At 46.2% G+C, this 21,111-nt stretch overlaps 1 protein-coding gene across 1 annotated transcript in view; it reads left to right on the top strand.

The window, feature by feature from the left end:
- Positions 1-14,696, top strand: part of TPO (thyroid peroxidase) — a 39,422-nt gene extending 24,726 nt beyond the window's left edge. The window contains exons 13-17 of the mRNA XM_076068997.1: positions 1,318-1,488; positions 3,397-3,531; positions 5,903-6,002; positions 7,232-7,364; positions 9,997-14,696. Of these exons, the coding sequence (XP_075925112.1) occupies positions 1,318-1,488; positions 3,397-3,531; positions 5,903-6,002; positions 7,232-7,364; positions 9,997-10,053 (596 nt within the window). The 3' untranslated portion in view covers positions 10,054-14,696. The remainder of the gene's footprint in view (positions 1-1,317; positions 1,489-3,396; positions 3,532-5,902; positions 6,003-7,231; positions 7,365-9,996) is intronic.
- The last annotated feature ends 6,415 nt before the right edge of the window (positions 14,697-21,111 follow it).

The following is a 21,111-nucleotide window of genomic DNA, read 5'->3' as shown; positions in this document are numbered from 1 at the left end:
CTCAGTCATGAGTCGCGCTACTCACCCCACACACACACACACACACCCCCATTCCTAACACTAAACTATAATCTATTTTTACACGCTTTTATTTAACTCACTCTGTCTGTTGTTGTTGTTGTATCCTCAAATCTTGTTACTCAATTTTTACCCACTTCCTAATGTGGTATCGACTGCACACTTGGTATACTTATGTCATACTGACGACAATACTATATTCTATCATAAAAAACATATAAAAACATATATTTTAAAACATTATTGTTTATATGTTATGTTTCGGCTTGGCTCCAATTGTCCACGGTCAACTGACATTAGCTTTAAAACACCAAGGTCCCCTTATGTTATGGCAAGCTTCGGGGCCACTTCCTGGAGTCGTGGAGTTCTTCCATTACTAGTACGGTACATTTCATTAAAGCGTGTTTAAAAAAAGTATTTTAAATGAAACTTATTATTTTACCAGGTAAGGCCCACTGAGCTACATAGCTCTTTTCAGAAGCGACCTGGCCGCAAATGAAGTGGCACATGATGTCGAAATTTAGAGCGGCCAAATACACGAAACGCACGTTTCTAAATGTGAAGGGAAAATCCGGAGGACCTGGAGAAAAATCCACGTGACTACGGGGAAAACGTGCAAACTTCACATATACAAGTGTCAGGGTCGGTATCGAATCAACAACTTCCTGTGTACCAGGCGAGGCACTTAACATCTCACCACCGCAGCACCCATCTCCTGTAGCGTGGCGGCCAAAACGGGTGGTGTGAATTCCACTTTCCTTTGGCTGGGACCATTCAAAGATAATGATGCGTACACTCTCTGTCTTTACTTGTGGAAATCTCTTCCGAGTATTTGGACTTTTAAAAAAAGGCCCTGAGTTGGGCAAAGTATTGTACTTTGTTTGTGTCATGTGATTATGTCGCGTGCGGGCGATAGTGGTTAGTGCACTGCACTGTGAACCTGGCATTAGACATGGGTAATATCAGTGACGAGTGACAGCTGCCCCAGTTGTGGGTCTCCTCCAGGTCGGCTCAACCCTAATATATGTTGAACTTCTGTCGCACCGCACGTAACCAACCGTGCTAATCAAAGGTGCGGGGGAAAGGACAACAAACTCGATGCTTGAATCAGTACTTGGTGCGGTGTGTAAATATTATCATCGGGGGAGACAAAGGCGACTGAGCGTGGTGGCTCCACCGCACCTCCCCCCCGCTCGCGTCACGCGCGTGCCTGAGCAGGCGGTCGCTAGCGGCGCTTGCCCCCGCCGTCTCCGACGCTACACTGTGGGGATCTTCATCCTCGTCCGTGACTGCGTGCAGTGGGGCGCTGCGGGGAGCCACCCAGCATCCAGAACGGAGGCTTCGTCCTGTGTGCCAGTGGTGGGGAGCCCCAGGTGTCGTACATGTGTCACAGTGGCTACAGACTCACAGCCCCCGCCGACGTCACGTGCACCTTCCAGGGCTGGAGCAGCCCGCCGCCCACGTGTGACGGTGAGAACACGACGGCATACCGCTGATGACACGCCGCCGGTCGCGTTCACCATCGTCATCGGCGCCACAGTTTTCCCAATGGTGATTAGCACCGCAACCGTCATCACAATCATTTTCATGATCATCATTAGCACCACCATCATCATCGTCACCACCACCACCGCCACTATGCTTTTCCCCATTGTGATTAGCACCGCAACCATCACTATCATCTTCACAATAATTTTCATAATAATAATTGGCACCACCACCAATGGTGGTGGTGCCAATGTCATCGTCACTGTGGGTGCGCGAGGGCTGGTGGATCGCACAAATGTTGCGACATTTCCTTCCCGTGGTCGTCGAGGTGCCATATCCTGGCTCGCCAGGAGGAGGCGCTGCAGCAAATGTGGACGAATACCATCTGTTCCATCTGCATGGAATAGAGTGTTGCCCCCTCGCACACATGTGGGTTTTCTCAGGGTGCTCCGATTTCCTCACACGTGTATGAACATTGATCAGTAATCGGCTGAAGTTACATTCATCTGTGCGTCTCCTTGTGCGCAGCGTTGTGTGATGCAGTTAAATAAATTAGGCTACTATATAATAAACGGATATTCTTCTCATTATCGTAAACGCCATCATTATTGTTACTATGATCACCATCGCCGCCACCGTCAATAACATCATATCACCAGTTTAAAGGCTTCAAGACCCCTTGGTGCCATTCATAAGATGAGAATGTTGTGTGTGAACACCACAACCCAAATCTAGTTCACAACCTAAATTAAAAGTTCCGAAAAAATAAGCGGTTAAACAACAACAACAACATTAGATACCTATGGTTACTAACCCAATCTCAGTGAGCCCTCTCATGGTTACATAACCGCCTCATAAACGATTGAACAGAGGATGCCGAGTAAATGCAGTAACTTCGACGTGAAGGACGATGTTATGTTATCCAACAGAGAACGGGCCGCGTGAAATGCTTTGCTTGACGAGCCTTTCTCTACAAACGCACTCACAAAAAGCGTCACACCCTCCGGGGCAATTCGGCTCCCGATTCCAACGCCCGGCCCGTGACCCACGGGCGGCACGTCACGCTCATCCTCGCTCCGCTGGTGCGTCTCCTTCGGCGTCGAAAAACAAACTTCCTAAAGAGGCTTCTCGTGAAGAACATTGCCAGCGCGAGTGACGAGGCTGGGCCGAAGGAAGGCACTTAACAAGTCACCCCCCCCCCCCAGACCCCCCTGCCCCCCCTCCCCCCCTCTTAACAAGCCAATACGCTGACGCCATCGATTGATCCGATCATCGATTCTCTTTGTGAAACCCATGATCACGCGATGGACGCAGCACCTCCAATATCTATGTATGTTGTATGTATGTTGGACTTCTTTCGCACCCTACGTAGCCAACCGCGCTAACCGTAGGTGAGAAAATGGCCTCAGGCATCTCTGGCGGCGAGCAGTTCCGTACGACAATTCGCAATTGTAGCGTCGTCGAATTGTACACGCCTGCTTCGAGGCGCGTCATCGTCCGCCAGGATCTATCCACGGCTGGATGAATGCCGCCCCAAGCCATTGCGTCCCGCAAGACCGCACGATGCAACAATCCGTCCCGCAGCTTGCACACGAGCTGACCTCAACGCTGCACCTCCATATAAAAGCGGTTGTCCCAACTTTGGCCGCAGCAACTCAATCGTCTCAGCCACTTACGGCGATGTCTCACACCCACGGTCCGGCGACCATATTCACAAAAAAAAAAAAATGTGTTAGACCGCAGCTTGCGTCGGCAGCGTGAGTGAGCAAATATTGCCAAACACAGCGTGAGCTCCCCCATCGGCGCCCATGGCGTTAAGGATCACGATGACCACGACGTAGACGCCGCCGTTCATTCTGCCTGCCCCCCCCCCCCCCCCCCGTCTTACAGACGTTGACGAGTGCTCCGACGAGACGACGCCGCCGCCGTGCCACGCCTCGGCCTCATGCGTCAACACGGACGGCGGCTTCGAGTGCGCGTGCACGGACCCCTACGTCCTCGCCGACGATCGCAGGACCTGCATCGGTGAGCGGGCGCCCTCTCAGCCACCCAACCCCGCGGTCGCTCGCTCGCACGCTCGCTCGCTCGCACGCTCGCACGCTCGCTCGCTCGCACGCTCGCACGCACGCACGCACGCACGCTCGCTCGCTCGCACGCACGCACGGCCACGTTCATCGTCTCCTGGACGAGACGGAGAGAAACGCGTCAGTCACCCCCTGCCGTGGCCAATTTGTTCCATTCGTTCTCTGGGTCTCCACGTACGAAGCGCATCTTCTTTCGTATGGGTTAATAGCAGCAGATTAGAGATGTCATTTTTTTGTTTGTTTTTGTTTTATTTGTTATCCACTCGAGCGGAGTGGAACTCGTCCGTTCCTCCTTTAGAGGAGTGAAGGCAGCAGCTTCGTGTTTACCACGTGGTCGGCGGTTTGGGATTCGTGGCCGCACTCTCAGGCCCGCTGAATCTTTGGTGTGACATTTGTGCATCGAATAAGTACGCATATGCGTGTAGATTGAACTTGTTTCGCACCGTGCATGCCTAACCGTGCTAATCGGAGGTGCATGAGAAGGAAGGACAACAAACTAAACACAAAAAGCAGTTCTAAAGAAATTAGTTTTCAATCAACTGCATATGCTCCTAATATTGGCAGGAAGAGCGTTCCAGACGGCTGCAGAAGCGCGCGATGCGGTGACCACCGTTCGATGGTGAGCCAAAAAGCCGCTGCTGCGAGGATGACCGGAGTTCGCCCAGATCAATACGGTTTAGTTCCACAGCGTACTGGCTTTCGAGAAGCAAATGTCACGAAGCGGTGTTTCGATTAAAGCAAGCAAACTCCGGACTTTGTTTAGGACCTTCTGAGTCCCATCAGCGGCGCCAAATCTTGCCAAACAAATGCTGCTGAATTGCCAGACGCTATTGGGAGGAGCACTCCGGATGTTGTTCAACTAAAAAGTCAACACCGCGCACAAAATCCATGATGCATTGACGTGGAGCATTTGTTCGGTCGTCGAAAATATAAGCAGAACTTGAGTAATAAAGTATTAAAGCTTTCGTGACTGCATAAAAATATCTTCTTTGGTTCTTTCGGTAAAGTCACGTAGCATGAGAATAAAATAATACATTGATAAAATAAAATAACACAATAATATTCTCACGACGTTTCGGCCACAACACAAGCGGCCTTCATCAGGTGAAGGGGCGAGACTGTCTGGTAGGACAGGGGCGAGACTGTCTGGTAGGACAGCGCTGTCCTACCAGACAGTCTCGCCCCTTCACCTGATGAAGGCCGCTTGTGTTGTGGCTGAAACGTCGTGAGAATATTATTGTGTTATTTTATTTTATCAATTTATTATTTTATTCTCATTCTACGTGACTTTACCGAAAGAACCAAAGAAGATGAATCATTGCAGTCACGAAAGCTTTAAATCGAAATGCATAAAAATACTCATTGTTTTTTTTCGGTAAAGTCACGTATGTAGAAATACAATAAAATTACATTAAAACAAAACACAATCACGACGTTTCGATCACAACAATCGCTTGCGTTGTGATCGAAACGTCGTGATTTTTTTTTGTTTTAATATAATTTTATTGTATTTCTACATACCTGGCTTTACAGAACTTGAATGTTGCAACGGAGTGGGGGCTCCGCTTACCTTTGGTGTGTTCCATTGTTGGTAATGGAGGAATGCAAGTAAACGTTCACCTCAATGTGTGCTGGGCCCATCGTGTCAGAACTTGTCAGTCGTGTCGATTCTGCTTAGCCGGGTGAGAACTCGAGAGAACAGGATGAGTCTCGTTTGCGAAAGTGACCGCTGCAGTAATAAAGTAACCATACGACAAGGCAGCAGCGACTTTGATTTCGACAGAATAAAGACCAAACAAAATAATCCTATACAGGGAAATTTACGTAAATATATCACAGCGTATACAGTCAGTGCATTCAATCATAATTCATTAAAAATTGAAGTTTTTTTATGCACATGGAGATACAAATTATTTCTGCTTGTGTTAACCTTGCAGAAACTGGACATGTGAAGTGTGTGTGTAGCGGTTAGCGCTACGCTGCGCTGTGAACCCGGCAACACGAGTTCGATTCCCACTCACGGCTAACAACACCAGTGATGATTATCTGAACCGGTCCCGGGGCTCCCCTAGGTCGACTCAGCCTCAAATGAGTACCTGGTGCGGTGTGTAAACATTGATACTGGGGAGACAAAGGCGGTCGGGCGTGGTGCTGGCCACCCACCCCCTCGTGTACCGTTCCGGTCTTCATAGGTGCTCACTAACAGCACTTGCCCCTACAAGTCTGTTACAGGCTATACGGGGGATCTTTGTGCGAGCAGAGTGGATGAGTGAAAACTAAAGATGAGCGTTTCTCTGTTCACCCTGCTACAGACTCGGGCAACCTCTCGCTGGCGACGATCGTGTCCATCGTGCTGGGATTTGTGAGCGCTGGCAGCCTCCTCTCCTTGATTGCGATCGGAATTAAACAACTGTAGGTGGCTCTGCATTGACGCGCACACAGCGACCCACGGCATTCATCTACCGTCCCGACAGCGGTCGAAATGGGGCTGGCATACAACGCTACACCAGACCGTCGCGATTAAAAATGATTTCCTATTCCTATGTGACGGTGTTTCCGCAGAGGGAAACGGTGGTGAGCTTGAGCCCCCGGACGTAATAGCCACCGTATACCAACACTGGATACAGGGTTCTTCAAACAAATGTTAACACTTAAATGGGACAAGAACGGATAATACTACACTGTAACATGATAACAAATGTAATGTTAATAGCTTCAAAAAGTCAAAGAGTCTCCACTTGTGTTCGCCATCGTTGTCTAACGCGTGGCCTGGAATCTTCTCCAGGTGATCTCCAGAGCCTGGAGGGAGCAGCACATTTTTTAAAAATTATTGTTGCAACTTCTCGGAAGTGTTAACATATTTTTGAAGCACTCTGTAAATTAGGTACTCTATACATATGAAGCAACACTGTTAATAGGTGATGTCACTATTCTGTTTAAGACAATATCTTTTCACAAATATTCTTTGCAAGAGATGCAGATTTACGAAAGGACCGTTACCTTTTTAAACGAAAGCACACGCATCTATATGTATTAAAAATTGTATTGTTGTAACATGTTATTATTTTAATCACTGCGGCACGTTTCATTCGGTGAATAGAAGCCGTAAACAAAACGCGGGAAGTATTTCATGAATATTCCGTTGAGCGGTAATTTAAAAATACATGGACATCTGAGAAGAAGAAATGAATAATTATTCTTCATTGAATGGAATAACCAGATGAAAGCCATTTGAAGTAGCATGCTCCTGTTGAACTGGCCACTTGGAGATAGCACATGCTGCACCGGAGTGATAAATCCTCACCAAGCTCACACAAAAGCAGCGCATCAGCAGCCGGTGCACCTATGTATGTTGAACTCCTTTTGCACCGTACGTAGCCAACGGTGCTAATCGGAGCAGTTCTAAAACATATGAGCTTTCAATCGAGATTCAAAAAGTGCTTAGCTCCAGTGGCTTCCAAATGTCTCGAAGGAAGAGCGTTCCAGACGGCCGCAGGAGCGCACATGGAGGCGCGCGAAGCGGTGAACCTTCTTTGTTTCGACGACCAGCCAAAAGGCCGCAGCTGCGAGGAAGACCGGGGCATGCGTGATGGAGGTGCGGGGGAAGGTGTGGCGAGTGCCTGCGTGCCCGCGTGTTCTAGGATGCAGATGTCCAAGCTTCAAGGGCGCTCCTCCAACGTCGTGTCCGTTAAAGCCGCGGACAACGGCTCCTTCGTGAATGACAAAAACTTCACCCGCACGGGCTCCAAGATGTCCCATGACTCTGGAATGGAGGTAAAACGATGCAGAGCGATTCGCCAAAGGTTTCACCTTCGTCGTCATCGTGAGGGTCATCCTCATTGCTGTCAAGATCATCATAATCGTCAGGAGCATGGTCATTGATATCTGGATCATCATCGTTGCCACCAGAATCATCATCATCATTGTTAGGATCATCATTGCCATCAGGATCATATTCGTTGCCACCAGGATCATCGTCGTTGCCATCAGAATCATGGTCATTTCCATCAGGATCATCATCATCATTGCCATCGGGGTCACCGTCATTGCCATCAGGATCATCGTCGTTGCCATCAGAATCATGGTCATTTCCATCAGGATCATCATCATCATTGCCATCGGGGTCACCGTCATTGCCATCAGGATCATCGTTATTGCCATCAGGATCATCATTGTCAGGATCATCATCATTGCCATCAGGATAACATTTGAGAGGCGAATTCAATGAAATGAGCTATCAACATGTAAGAATAGCTAAGAAAAGCTGTACAGTAAACATTCATGATTAATATAATTAGCTTACCAAAATCATACATTATCATTATCTTGATTAGCAATATCACTCCTACGTGTATATCAACATCATCATCATCATGAAATATCTTTATAAAGGCATGATGGCATCTTTGAATTCCCGTGTAAATGAATCTAAACTTAATGTAGGCTTTGACCGAAGCAGCTTCAGAGAACCGGAAATAATGTCCAGCGCTCTGGAGTCCATCGCTGGATGACGGAATCCCAGTGCTGTGTGCCAGTCCATGGGCGCTTATTGGACCGTACTCTACTGCACCGCTCGGTGTGTGTGTTGTTGAAGGCGTAGTCGGGGACGTGGAGAGCTTGACCAGTTCGGGTATCAGTCGCCTCTGATTTTTTTTTGTTAGTCGCAGCCCGGGGTTCACCTAGTGGCGCGGACGCTCAGACAGCCAGAGGCTCTCTTGAAAAAGCCGAATTAGCAAAAGGGTCCTGTAGATCTTCCACATAAACAGTGTTTGGTGTACATTGCTCGAGAGTGCGTTTGCACAAGGTGGACGTGGCGGTTTTGCTAAAAAACAAAACAAACAAAAAAAGTTTTCCTTTGCCAGCGCCGCCGTATTGAACTTGCCCCCACTTGGAGGCTGGGCGCGCGTGCGTCATGCCTCGGACATTTAAAGCAGCGGGCACGCACATTAAAAGGGTTGCTTTAGCCAGGGCCGCGCAGAAGGCACTGTGCCTTTAGGGCCCACGGATAAAGGGGGTTACGACAAAAAAATGTGGCCATGTTTTGTTGTTGTTTGTATGCATGATAAGACAATGGTAACCCAGATATCTTGTTGAATGAATATATTTATATATAGCAAGGATAGGCAACGGAGTGTCTACAAAGAGGCAGAGTTATGGCAATGTCAATCGTTTTTTGTGTTTGTTTTCATAAGGCGTGAGATAAATTAACGCCGGAGATGAACTTTTCGAAAGAAAAAAAATAATTGTGAAAATTAGCAATAACATCTTCAAATGGTTTTTTTTTTCGCGAGTGCCGGCGGCAGTGGTAGTGACATGGGGCAGCTGCAGTGCCCGCTGGAGAAAATCCGACGAAACAGAAGTGCCAAGGGGCCTCCAAGACCCCTAATCCGGCCCTGGCTTTAGCCACCCTTGTAGGACGAACTGATTTTGACAAAAAGTATGCGCGCGCATATTGGTCCAGTGACATCTCACCGGCGGTAATTTCGTTGGCGATGTCAAACTTTTGTTAGTCCTTAGTCTGGTTGACGACAACCTGCGGAATTTTAGTCTTAAGTCTGTGGATTTCCATGCAGTCATCCTCTTGGGCTAGTCCACCAAAGCGAATGAGAGCCTCTTCGTTATGTAACTGCCGGTGTGTGCTGTCACTCCTCCCCACCCGAAGCTAATCAGTAAATATTTTATAAACAGTGCATACACTTACATCATTTGGTCTTCTACTGTGCAAAGCGGTGTTATTGTTCAAAAAAGAAAGCATGTTAATTAGACATTGATTTCACCTGGTCATAGTCGGTGGTGCTGAGCTATTCACGAGCCGTCGTAGTCATCATTTTGCTTCATTATTTCCATCCACTCTGAGTCGTTGTTGACTCAAAACTAATTTTATTGACAAATAATGTCATCACTAATTTCACAAACAAAATCAATGCCGCGCTCCGCGCTGACCCGTGCGTGTCTGTGTGTGAAGGCAAAGACAAAGATCTCCCGTATAGCCTGAACAGACTATTGGGGCAAGTGCCGTTAGTGAGGCACACACCCACCGTTATGGATATGGGTGTGTGTGTGTGGTAAGAGCATGTGAGGAGCGGTAATGTATAGGTTAGCGCGCTGCGCTCCAAATCCAGCTACCCGATATTCGATTACCACTCATGGCCAACACCAATGACGATTATCTGAACCGGTCCTGGGCCTCACTTAGGTCGACTCAGCCTCAAATGAGTACCTGGTGCGGTGTGTAAACTTAGCCACTGGGGGAGACAAAGGCGACCGGGCGCGGTGCTGGCCAACCCGCCCCCGCTTGTGTGCCGTGCCGGCCTTCGTCGGCGCTACTCGCGAACAGCGCTCGCCCCAACAGTCCGTTAAGGCCACACGAGGTATCTCTGCGTCTTGTTGTGTGCCGCTGCCGCAGAACGACGGAAGGGAGAGCATCCCGGGCTCCGTTCCAGACCTGCCCGACGTCATGTAACGTGGACCCCAGCCTCTGCCGTCATCGGGTTGAACCCATCCCCACCAGAAGACCTGCGGCAACTCGTGTCGACGGTCCTCATTTTAACGAGCTTAACGGGCACTCTCATTGTTGAACGTGCTTGGCATTCACGCCGCCCTAAGTTCTATCAGCAAACTCTACGTTCAAGGAGAATAGGAATAGGGGCGCCACGGTGGCGAGATGTTAACTACCTTGCCTGGTATACAGGAGGTCTTGGGTGCGATCCCGAACCTGACGCCTGCTGTATTTTGTAGTTCGCGCGTGTCTCTCTCTCCCCGCGGTCACGTGGATTTTGTCTCCGCGTCCTCCGGTTTCCCCCCCCCCCCTTTCCACGTTTAGACTCAACGTGCGCTCAGATTATGCGGCTGCTGTGACTTTCTGCGTGACGAGCCACCTCGTTGAGCCGAGGGGCAGTGCAGGTCCGAGTCAGTCGAGTCACGTCGCCTCCCTGTGGCAGTGCTCATCTCTCTCGGTGACCCTAAGTCAGTGGGGGGGGGGGGGGGGGGGTAAAAAATAAAAATAATTCCACATTCCGATTTAACGCTTTCGTGACTGCAAGGATTCATCTTCCTTTGGTTCTTTCGGTAAAGTCACCACCACGTAGAATGAGAATAAACTAATAAAACAAAACGTCGCCGTGAGAATTTTATTGTTTTACTTTATTATTTTATTCTCATTTCTACGTGACTTTACCGAAAGAACCAAAGAAGACATTCCACATTCCTTTCACGAGGAGCATTCTCTCCCCATGGCATAACGACGATTGCCCAACGTATCGTGTTGGCCGAAAATTGCATCGTTTGCCTTAAACAATTATTTTTATGCCAAAACCCCCCCCAAAAAAAATCTTAATTTGTAAATCACCGCATACAACCGGTAATACGCATCTGAAGCATCTTCCGTGTGATGAAGTCAAGGCGATGAGATGATAGTTGTTCGTGAGTCACGCCAATTTTGATGGAAAATATTAAATCTTATTGTTCTCAAAGCTAAAGTTTCCTCGAAGCAACTGGAAGCTGGGTGATGAGTGCGGTCATGAGCTTAGTTAATACAAATTAAACCGAGGTTGTAATCGGATATCGTGATTTGGATATTAAAAGCCAGGTGTAAAAAAACGAAATAAATCCCATTGCCTGAGAAGAGACATGACCTCGGTTTTCCATTTTTTGAAAATCAACCAAATTGAATCAGTTGCTAAGACTTAATTGAGGCTCCTTTATTGTGCCAATAGAGGGGTGAGAAGCCCCGTCGGTGAGTTGTGTAAAACTGGCATGATTAAATTACTGGTATTGGTTGATGAAGTGATGAGAATGGTTGACATTATAAACATTATAAAAAAAAACAGTTTCTTTTGACCGCAAGAAACCTGAGAATATGAACTGGAATTCTTGACTCTTACCTGAGCTTCAATCCCATTAATGTCCCGAAAAAAACTCAAAAATATTCCACTTCTATTCATAAACGTGACCATTTTGTGTCGGCCAATGGAAACACAAATGGTATTCTTCTCCATAAACTCCCATCACCAATTTGTGTATGCTCGTTAAAATATATATTTTTTTTACAATTATAAACATTCTGCCAATGGCTACATTTTTTTTTAAATCCTTGTGCTCAATTGATTTTCTCAAAATTTTTACCCCCCAAAACTATTGGCGGTACAATTCCTCCTGCAGATTCTGCCGCTTAACAGAATAACAAATGGAAAACACATTTGATCTCAGTCTGTCAAGTTAATAATAAATAACAGTGATTCGTATATTAAAAGAAAAAAAACATTAAAATCACGTTAAATTAATCGGAAGGTGTAACAGGTGGCAGAGGTGGCCATAGGAGCTCAAGGACAGCTTGGTCAGAGCACGGGGCCAGTGCAGCAAACATCGCGGAATCCAGCATGGACAGCCGCCTTGGATTTACCGATGTTATCAAGTTTCAGAACACGAATCAGAATCCTGAATTAGACTAAAGGAATCTGATCAGATAAAAGTTCAGTAGGTCACAGATGTGCACTTAGCAGGTTGGTGGGCTCAGCCTGGTCGCCAATGCTTTTGACTTTAATTCCATCGAGCCAAATATGAGGGCGAACATTTTTAAACATGTTGGATAATTGGCATGAGGTGAATCACACGATAGAGAGCTGGAAGGACACCGCGTGTAATGTTGGGTCAAAAAAATTGCTTCACGTCAGCGATTCTGCTGATCGACAGATTTCCATCAGGGACATTGAATCACCGTGTGACACGACTCCAGGAACGCGATTGGCATTTAACTGATTATCCAAATGCAAACATTATAATTTTAAGAACAACCATGGGTGTTTCGGCAAGTGCTTTCACACGCACAACACCATGGGCAGTAATATAAGAATGGAATGGCCTTCGGCGACGATTGGTTTGAGGATTGCTGATGACGATGGTGATAATGCCCAGAGCAAAACAGTTGAAATCAACCAAATGGATATTTATATGAACGGTTCGTCAACCAGAACGTTTCCGTTGTGTTTGTTTAGAGCATTCCTATGGTGGTGCAGTGCCTCTATCAAACAAATACTCTTCCCGGCTGATGATCACAGCCTCGGTAGACACCTCATTTGCTCTTAGATCAGAGCAGTCACACCTCTTTAATACAATCATTTGTTCCACCAACAGATATTTGGTAACAGGGATGGTTGTCCTTGTATTTGCTTTTAAATCAAAATGTTGACTTAAAATTACACTACTATTTTTGGCAAAAGTGATGTTAAAGAAGTGTGACTGATTAGCTGAAGCTCTTGAAAATGTACCTAGTATGTACTTAAGTTTTCGATTAAAACAAATCTGAAATTTAAACGTTACATATTTTATTGCCAATATTTTTCACATGAAATATTGATTTTGCATAATTTATTACATTTTACAGGCTTCATGTTAAATCAGTTGCTTTGCTTCTGTACACAGACATTTATAGCTGTCAATAAAATGTAATTATTTAATCGTTCAATCGTGAAAACATGCAAAACATTAATTGTATTTTTTTCCAAAACACTCAAAAGAAATTCATAACAACGCCAGTCGTAACGAATGTGCAGATGTCAGCTCAAGCTTCCTGAAAGTCACGTGACTTGTGTGTGGCCACACCCACTCTGGATCCCTCCTCTCTCCACGCCCCCTGTGAAAACAGACACCGCTCCTCAATGCAGCAACGCTGAAGCTCTTATATAGCCTCTTCCTCTCCATCGTATTCTCTCTTGACCCTTGGGTCACATTTTTCAGTTCATGTTTCCATTTTTTTCCTCTTATTTCCCATTCTTCTCACTACATTTCCTTTTTTTTCCATATCCTTGACTCTTGTTTGTTTCTGTACTAGACAACCTACATAATAACCGACTTGTGTTTGGCAGTGGGTGGGAAATAAATTGTTTTATAAGATTCCCCCCCCCCAAAAAAAACCTCTGTATTTTGTCATCACATTATTGGCATATTTGTGGTGACGTATCAGGCTTAATGAGCCTTTGTGAATTTAAGCACACGGACTGACCACCTTGCCTCCCTTTTACGTTGTTTCATTGCATCTCAACTTTACATTACGTAATCCAATATTTGACGTTGCAGTCGTGAACGCTATGTTTTTTTTCTACTGCTTAGCGCTATACAAATCTGCAATGTACTGGCATACTTTTGGAAAACAAGTTGTGCTTCATTATAAAGTAGTTGTTGTGTTTCCATAAGCACTTCACATTGCCGGATTTTGGTTGGGTTCAGGAAGCTGCTGTGATGTTTTGGTGAAGGCCAAAGGGACGGCATACCGTTACAGAGATGCAAGGGGTGGAAAAGGCAACGTTATCATTGTAATTTTCTTGAACAGAAACAACGTTTTTCTGTAACCCATGACCAACATTTGAAATGACCTTAGCGAGTGTGTATGAAGAGTCACGTGTCTATAAAATTAGCTGGTGACAACCATAACATTCATGATTTACATGAATATCAAATAGAGTGACTAAAAAGTATGAATCAACTCGGGATAAATACTTAGCATACTTAAGAATTTGGCTGAAATAAAAAAACAGGGTTTTGCTGAACTCTAGTACATACTCGCTACCGATTATGATGCACTTTTCTATGATTACTGACCACAGTGTACATTATTACATGCTGCCTGTGTACACATACACACGAGATCTCTGTCTTTATTTGGATCAGCACTTTCTACCTCACTCCATGTTCACCAATCATCAGGCACACGTGGTGTGTAATGACAATTTACATGTGAAGGTTGGTAGATTGGAAAACGCTGGTTTAAAAGATTTGAAAAGAAAACAACAGTCTGCATCAATGGCGAGCAAGCCAGGGATATCTAAATGTGAACTCATTGAAAGTTAATATCTGAATAAATAAAATAAAAATGCATTTAGTAAGAAAAATTAAACTGATTTCTTTTAAGAAGCCTCCGATTGGTCTATAAAAATCCCATGAGGTTGCAATTAACCACTTAAAAATTGTGTATGAGCATGGGTATTTACACAAGTTAATTTTAACGCTTTGACGAGGTACCTTCATTGTCAATCTGCCGCTTAAATACAATGATTGTAAATCGTAATGTTTATTCCAACGTATTTGCAATAAATATTGAGATTAATTGCTCTTGGTTGAACTCTCTTTGATTCCAACATTGTTGCACAAATTAAATGTGTACTGTCAAACACTAAGAAGCCTTTGCAGTGTTCTCTTGTTCATTCCCTCTGGTGCCCTTGATGAGAATTGAGTAGATCTGTGCTCAGCGCAGGACAGGAATCAAGCCAGGATTGCTCTGTGACCTATGAGCACCTGCTTCAGTGGCCATTCAGGAGAACCACAGCAGCATGAATACAACATTGGTTCACAGCCATTAGCAATTATGATTCCAGAGCCACAACGAGAAGCTCCAGCGATCTTGCTCATCAGGAACCCTAACCCAGTAAACGTGCAACGTTGGGCGAATGTTGGCATGTAGTTGGAACCGTTGGACCAACGTTGGCCCAATGTTCCATATTCACTGGGTATCACCCCGGTGGATGTGTGGCGCAGCTGTTAGCACACTGCGCTGTGAACCCAGAGATCCCAGTTTGATTCCAAGCCACGGCTATCATCAGTGACAGATGATAGCTCAGCAATTCTACGGTCACTCTGCTTCAGCAACCTGTATGTTTTACGTATGTACGTTGGACTTCTTTCACGCCGTACGTAGCCAACCGTGCTAATTGGAGGTGCGGGGTAAGGACTACTAGAGTACGTCAGTGTACTGACCAGCAGAGTGATGCATGGTCAAACAACCCCCCCCCGCCCACAATGACCAACAGTGAGGGAAGTCCTTCAGCAAGCAGTGGATTATGATTTTTTAAAATTATTATTGTAATTGCCATTGTTTACCCAGGTAAGCCTCACTGAGTCTCCACTATTTTTCAGGAGGGTCCTGGCAAGTTTTTGCAGAAGGTGAGAGAGTAATATGTAGGTAATGTATCGAATTTGGGATATTTGGCTAATACCAGGTACATTCTACTTTTTGTTTTGACATGGGAGGAAACCGGAGAACCTGCAAATAGGGAAGTGGGGGGGAGAACTACAAACTCCACTGAGAAATGTGGCTGAGTCGGGAATAGACCCAGACCCTGAGTCAGGAATAGACCCAGACCCTGAGTCAGGAATAGACCCAGACCCTGAGTCAGGAATAGACCCAAACCCTGAGTCAGGAATAGACCCAGACCCTGAGTCAGGAATAGACCCAGACCCTGAGTCGGGAATAGACCCAGACCCTGAGTCAGGAATAGACCCAGACCCTGAGTCAGGAATAGACCCAGACCCTGAGACAGGAATAGACCCTGAGTCAGGAATAGACCCAGACCCTGAATTGGGAATAGACCCAGACACTGAGTCGCGAATAGACCCAGACCCTGAGACAGGAATAGACCCAGACACTGAGTCGCGAATAGACCCAGAACCTGAGTCAGGAATAGACCCAGACCCTGAGTCGGGAATAGACCAAGACCCTGAGTCGGGAATAGACCCAGACACTGAGTCAGGAATAGACCCAGACCCTGAGTCGGGAATAGACCCAGACCCTGAGTCAGGAATAGACCCAGACCCTGAGACAGGAATAGACCCAGACACTGAGTCGCGAATAGACCCAGACCCTGAGTCAGGAATAGACCCAGACCCTGAGTCGGGAATAGACCAAGACCCTGAGTCGGGAATAGACCCAGACCCTGAGTCAGGAATAGACCCAGACCCCGAATCGGGAAGAGACCCCGACCCCTCTTCTCGCGAGGCAAGAGTGTAACCACTGCGCCACCCTTCCACCCACCGATCGAATTGACAAAGAGCTGCTGGATTATATTACCCACCGGGTAGAGGAATTCCTTCTTATGGGTGTCCATAAAGGGTTAGTCAAGTCTAATTTTATTTTTGTGTACCGTAGAGTGGTTGGAGTTTAGTTTGTGAACGGATGTTGGCAGCTCTGTTTGTGTCTTGTCGGACGTATAAACAGCCCCGCCGTTGTCTGGCGCCTCTGTGGCACAAATCTGGCACTCACAGAGCCGTCACATTAATACGCAACTTAAAAATCTTTCATTCAATAGGGGATGGTTGATGTGGAATTCAAGGTCATGGGACGAAGGAGGCTTGAGATATTATCCTGGCTTAGGGCCAAGAATGACATTAATCCAGGACGGGCAACAAGTTACTCAGCAATGCCTCTGTATGAACTTTTATAGAGCAGTGGTTTGCTGGTCAAGTACATTGAAAATTATTAAGACAATTATTGCACAGCAGTATGAGCTTTTAATTCTACATTTTGTGGGAGGGGGAGGGGGACTCAAACCACTTCTGTAGCGAAATTATTAGATTAGAACCGCAATAACGCATAACTTCAAAGATTAAAATCAATTGTTATACTCATACATGCATTGAATCGTGTGCGTAAAGCATTAATTATTTTATATTTTATGGAAGTTATATGCGGTTTGTACACCGTTATATTCTGTTTAACAAGGTGAACAAAACTGTACACATGGAAAAAAAAAACCCTACCCAGTAAGAACGTCAGTGAGGACAAGACGAAAACAATCGATTCATGAATCACAATTCGTTAAAATTCATGGAATTGTCGAGATGGGGAGTTAATGTTTTACTTTCTTCGTCATTGCATTCCTATTAACCAAAACATCATTAATTCCATATACCAATACGTGTCATTGCAGTAAAAATAGCGGGACCAAGCGCACCGAAGAAGCCAAAACAAGAGGATTTGTTTTTACTTTGGTCTGCCAACACACTCGAGTCACACAACAAAAAGGCAATTGACCTTCCTACTTGCAAAACCACGACTTTGTTTCAAACGGAGCTTTTATACTTCCAACAAGAAGTAAAAAAAAAACAAGACCTGTCGACATCCGTTCACAAACCAGACTCCAACCCCTCTACCCAAAGGTGAAGTTGTCCGTCCGCAGATTTTCTTTCGGGGCGAGCACTCAATGCAGTGGGTGACGGGAGGGGAGGGAGGGAGGGAGGGGGGCAAGTGGGTGGGGGGCTTCGAGTGCGTTGGAGAAGGTCAAATCCTCACCACCAGTCCATCAATCAGTCAATCGTCGCCACGACGAGCGCCCGGTCGGCTGAGACCGAGGGCTTCGCTCTTATTGAAATGTCCCCCCTCCCCCACCCCCACGCGTTCCACACGCCGCCCCACCACCTCTCACCGCCACCACCGCCACGACCACCTCTCACGAACGGAGGCTACTTCAACACATTCGGGCCTCCTCGAGCCTTTCGGCAAGTGACACCAGAGTGGGATTAACCGCATTGTTCTGCCGTCTCTGCATAATGGGAATATTTGGTTACACGCGCAAATCCAACAATCTTTAGGGCTCTTTGTCACACTCAGTGGCTCCCCACCCCCCCCCCCCCCCCCGAGTTGACGGGCATTCAGGTTGTCACCTGTCCCGTTTGATCCTTGACAGTGCAGTCCATAATTTGCTGGACATCTGTGAAGCTTTATTGAACATCTCTAAATAATAAAAAGAGCTTCGTTGCTAATCGGATTCCTCCAGTATGAATATTCTGATTCTGAATTGGCATCGTGCGTCCGGGTGGCAGGATTTCATTTGTACCGACAGTTTGGCGGCATTGTCCTTGAACTTCATCACAGTAGACTGCACGGTGTTGATAGGCCGAGGCTGAATGAGAATGCGTTTGAGTTTGGACTACCGCTGAAATGGTAGAAACCCGAGCGTGTCAATAAGTGTCGTGGAGCCAACAAGATGCTAATTAATTTTGATTTAAAGCTTTCGTGACTGCAGGGATTCATATTCTTGGTTCTATCGGTAAAGTCACGTAGAAGGGAAACAATAAAATAATAAAAATATAAAACAATAAAATTCTCACGACGTTTCGACTGCAACACAAGCAATCATCATCAGGTGTGAAAACCACAGCAGTCGATGTTCTTGCTGTGGTTTTCACACCTGATGATGATCGCTTGTGTTGTAGTCGAAACGTCGTGAGAATTTTATTGTTTTATATTTTTATTATTTTATTGTTTCCTTTCTACGTGACTTTACCGAAAGAACCAAGCATATAAGATGCTAATACCCTGATTCTTGTGCATCTCTTGACACATCGATTTCACGTGTACTGCACTTTTTTATCATTCCACTGCTGGATGAAGGCCTCCCCATACCGATCTGGGTTGTGGGGTTTATATGACCATACTTCGCCACGCTCGTCAATGCGGATCGGTGAAGATGGGAGACCACAGGTGTGGGAGCAGTGCAGTACAACCGATCCTCTCGCACTGTCGTCTCATGTCCACAAAGAAGCCCCGGCAGTAGTCGATGATTCCCGTGTTGGACCCGGTGGGCATCCATTCAAGCACAATCCAGGCTCAATCGTGCTTAGCTTCTGAGATCTGATGAGACTGGCTGCACCCAAGTACTCTTTGGCTATCCGTGACTCATTATTCCACTGTAAGTTCAAGCCCCAGATCCTGAGAGACGCACAACCCCCGTCTTCCCATTCCAGCAGCCCACCAGCTGCGCTTGATATTAAATACACAAGCTGATGATACTGCATTATGGCAGCAGCGCACAAGCACATGAAACAACTTATTAACGCTGCCTGCCTCAAAAGGAAACGCATATTTGAGTTTGAGTGTTTGGATATTTAATAATAATAGGAATGCATTATTCCATGAATAAATTACAGCCTTGCGGCTGTTTGCTCGAATGGCAAGACCTTTCGCTGAGCAAAGGGCCTCCTGGCTTTGGAAAGTCAACAACAGTCTCCAGAGCTTTGCGGAGTAAACGCACGGTTGGCGATGTACGGTGCGAAAGAAGTCCCCTCTGCACAGATACAAACGAAAAGAGGTCACCGGCCTTTCAAAATTATGCGAATGATGCAAACGACTCGATTTGTAACAAATAATACCAGCATTCGCTTTAAAACACCTTGCAGCAACCATTGGGGTTGTCAACTTGTGAGGGGAGGGGGTGTTGGTGGCCGGTGATCGCGTTGTGAAATCTGCGACGTTGCAGCTCCTGCCAAGGGTACAGATCCGCAACTGCTTTGCTCATGCCACTGCTGGCAGAAGGGCTTCAACTGAAGGGAGAACCCTTCTAAGAGGGATTTTTTTTTGCCGAGGCAACTGTGGTGTGCCCATTTACACTGCTAGGCGGACAGAGGAGGAGGTGGGGGGGGGTATTTGAGAAACTTTCCCATTGTTTCAACTTGCCCGCCGGGAGATTGAATCGGCGACATCTGGATTGCAATTGCTGTGTAACATTGCCCGAGTCACATGTAAGAAAAAGAGATCTCCATGAAAATATAGGTGTGCTCGTATCGTAGGCTACATTTTCTAATGAAAAATTGTCATTTCACTGACGGGTTCTTTGAAATTCAATTTATATCACAGTTTTGTGATAATGTTCAGGTCGGGGTGATATCGGACATCTGTAAACTGTCACCCCAATGGTAAGAGCTACCGAGTGTTCATTCACCATATTATCTCCTCAATATAAATACATAAACATTATGTAAACAGAATGAATTGCAAAGTGAATAGTGAACTCGAGCGCCCTAACGCTGAGAGTAACATGATTATTGAAACGGAGAGACTTGATTCAATCACCAAACAAGCCACTCAAATTTCGATTAAAAGCTTTCGTGACTGGAGGGATTCATCTTCTTGGTTCTTTCGGTAAAGTCACGTAGAATGAAAATAAAGTAATGAAATAAAGTAAAATAATGAAATAATGAAATAAAATAAGCAAAAAATAAAATTCCCACGACGTTATAATTTTATTTCATTATTTAATGTCCATTCTACGTGACTTAACCGAAAGAATCAAGAAGATTAAGCCACTACAAAATCTCGAATTTGGATGCTGACCTTCGCTGGGCACACGAGGGGGGAGACTCACCGCCGACACGACATTCACGTCGGGGGGGGGGGGGGGGGGGTGGTCCTGTCAGCTGATGCGACTGCTGCTCATGCCACTCAACCTTTGCGTTGCTACCGAAAGCTGCATGAAGATGCGGCAGCGACCGAGACAGCTCCAGCTCAGCCCACACGCAACCGTCTCCCGCGGCAGGACGAGGCACATTTGTAAGCCTCAACTCAAGGTGCTTGGACATGTACGTCATGTGCACGTATGTTGAACTCCTTTTGCACCGTACTTGACCAACCGTGCTCATTGGAAGGTGCGGGCAAAGGACGGCAAACTAAACGCACGCATAAATGTTTTCAATCTGCGGCGAATTGGTCGCAGCCGACTCCACAACAAGTCAAGCGAATGGAGTCAGTGGATCAGTGAGCCACAGTGCTGAGTTGATCAAAATGAGACGTTGTTGTTGTTTGAAAGCGGTGGTGAATGAGGTACATATTGAAGTGGTGCTGGCCACTTCACCTCCGCCTTGTGCCCTGTTCAGTAAGAAATGAACATTGGCAACATTCTGACGTCTCGTCCTTCACGATGAATGCAGCGTTGTTTTTAAAATTCAGGGGGGGGGGGGGAAATCCCCACAAAATTCA

This window comes from Petromyzon marinus, chromosome 23 (assembly GCF_048934315.1).
Source record: "Petromyzon marinus isolate PM22_M1 ecotype Great Lakes invasive population chromosome 23, UKy_Petmar_22M1.pri1.0, whole genome shotgun sequence".
Classification (NCBI taxonomy): Eukaryota; Metazoa; Chordata; class Hyperoartia; order Petromyzontiformes; family Petromyzontidae; genus Petromyzon; species Petromyzon marinus.
Note: the sequence above shows the minus strand (reverse complement) of the source record. Positions and strands in the feature narration are given on the sequence as shown.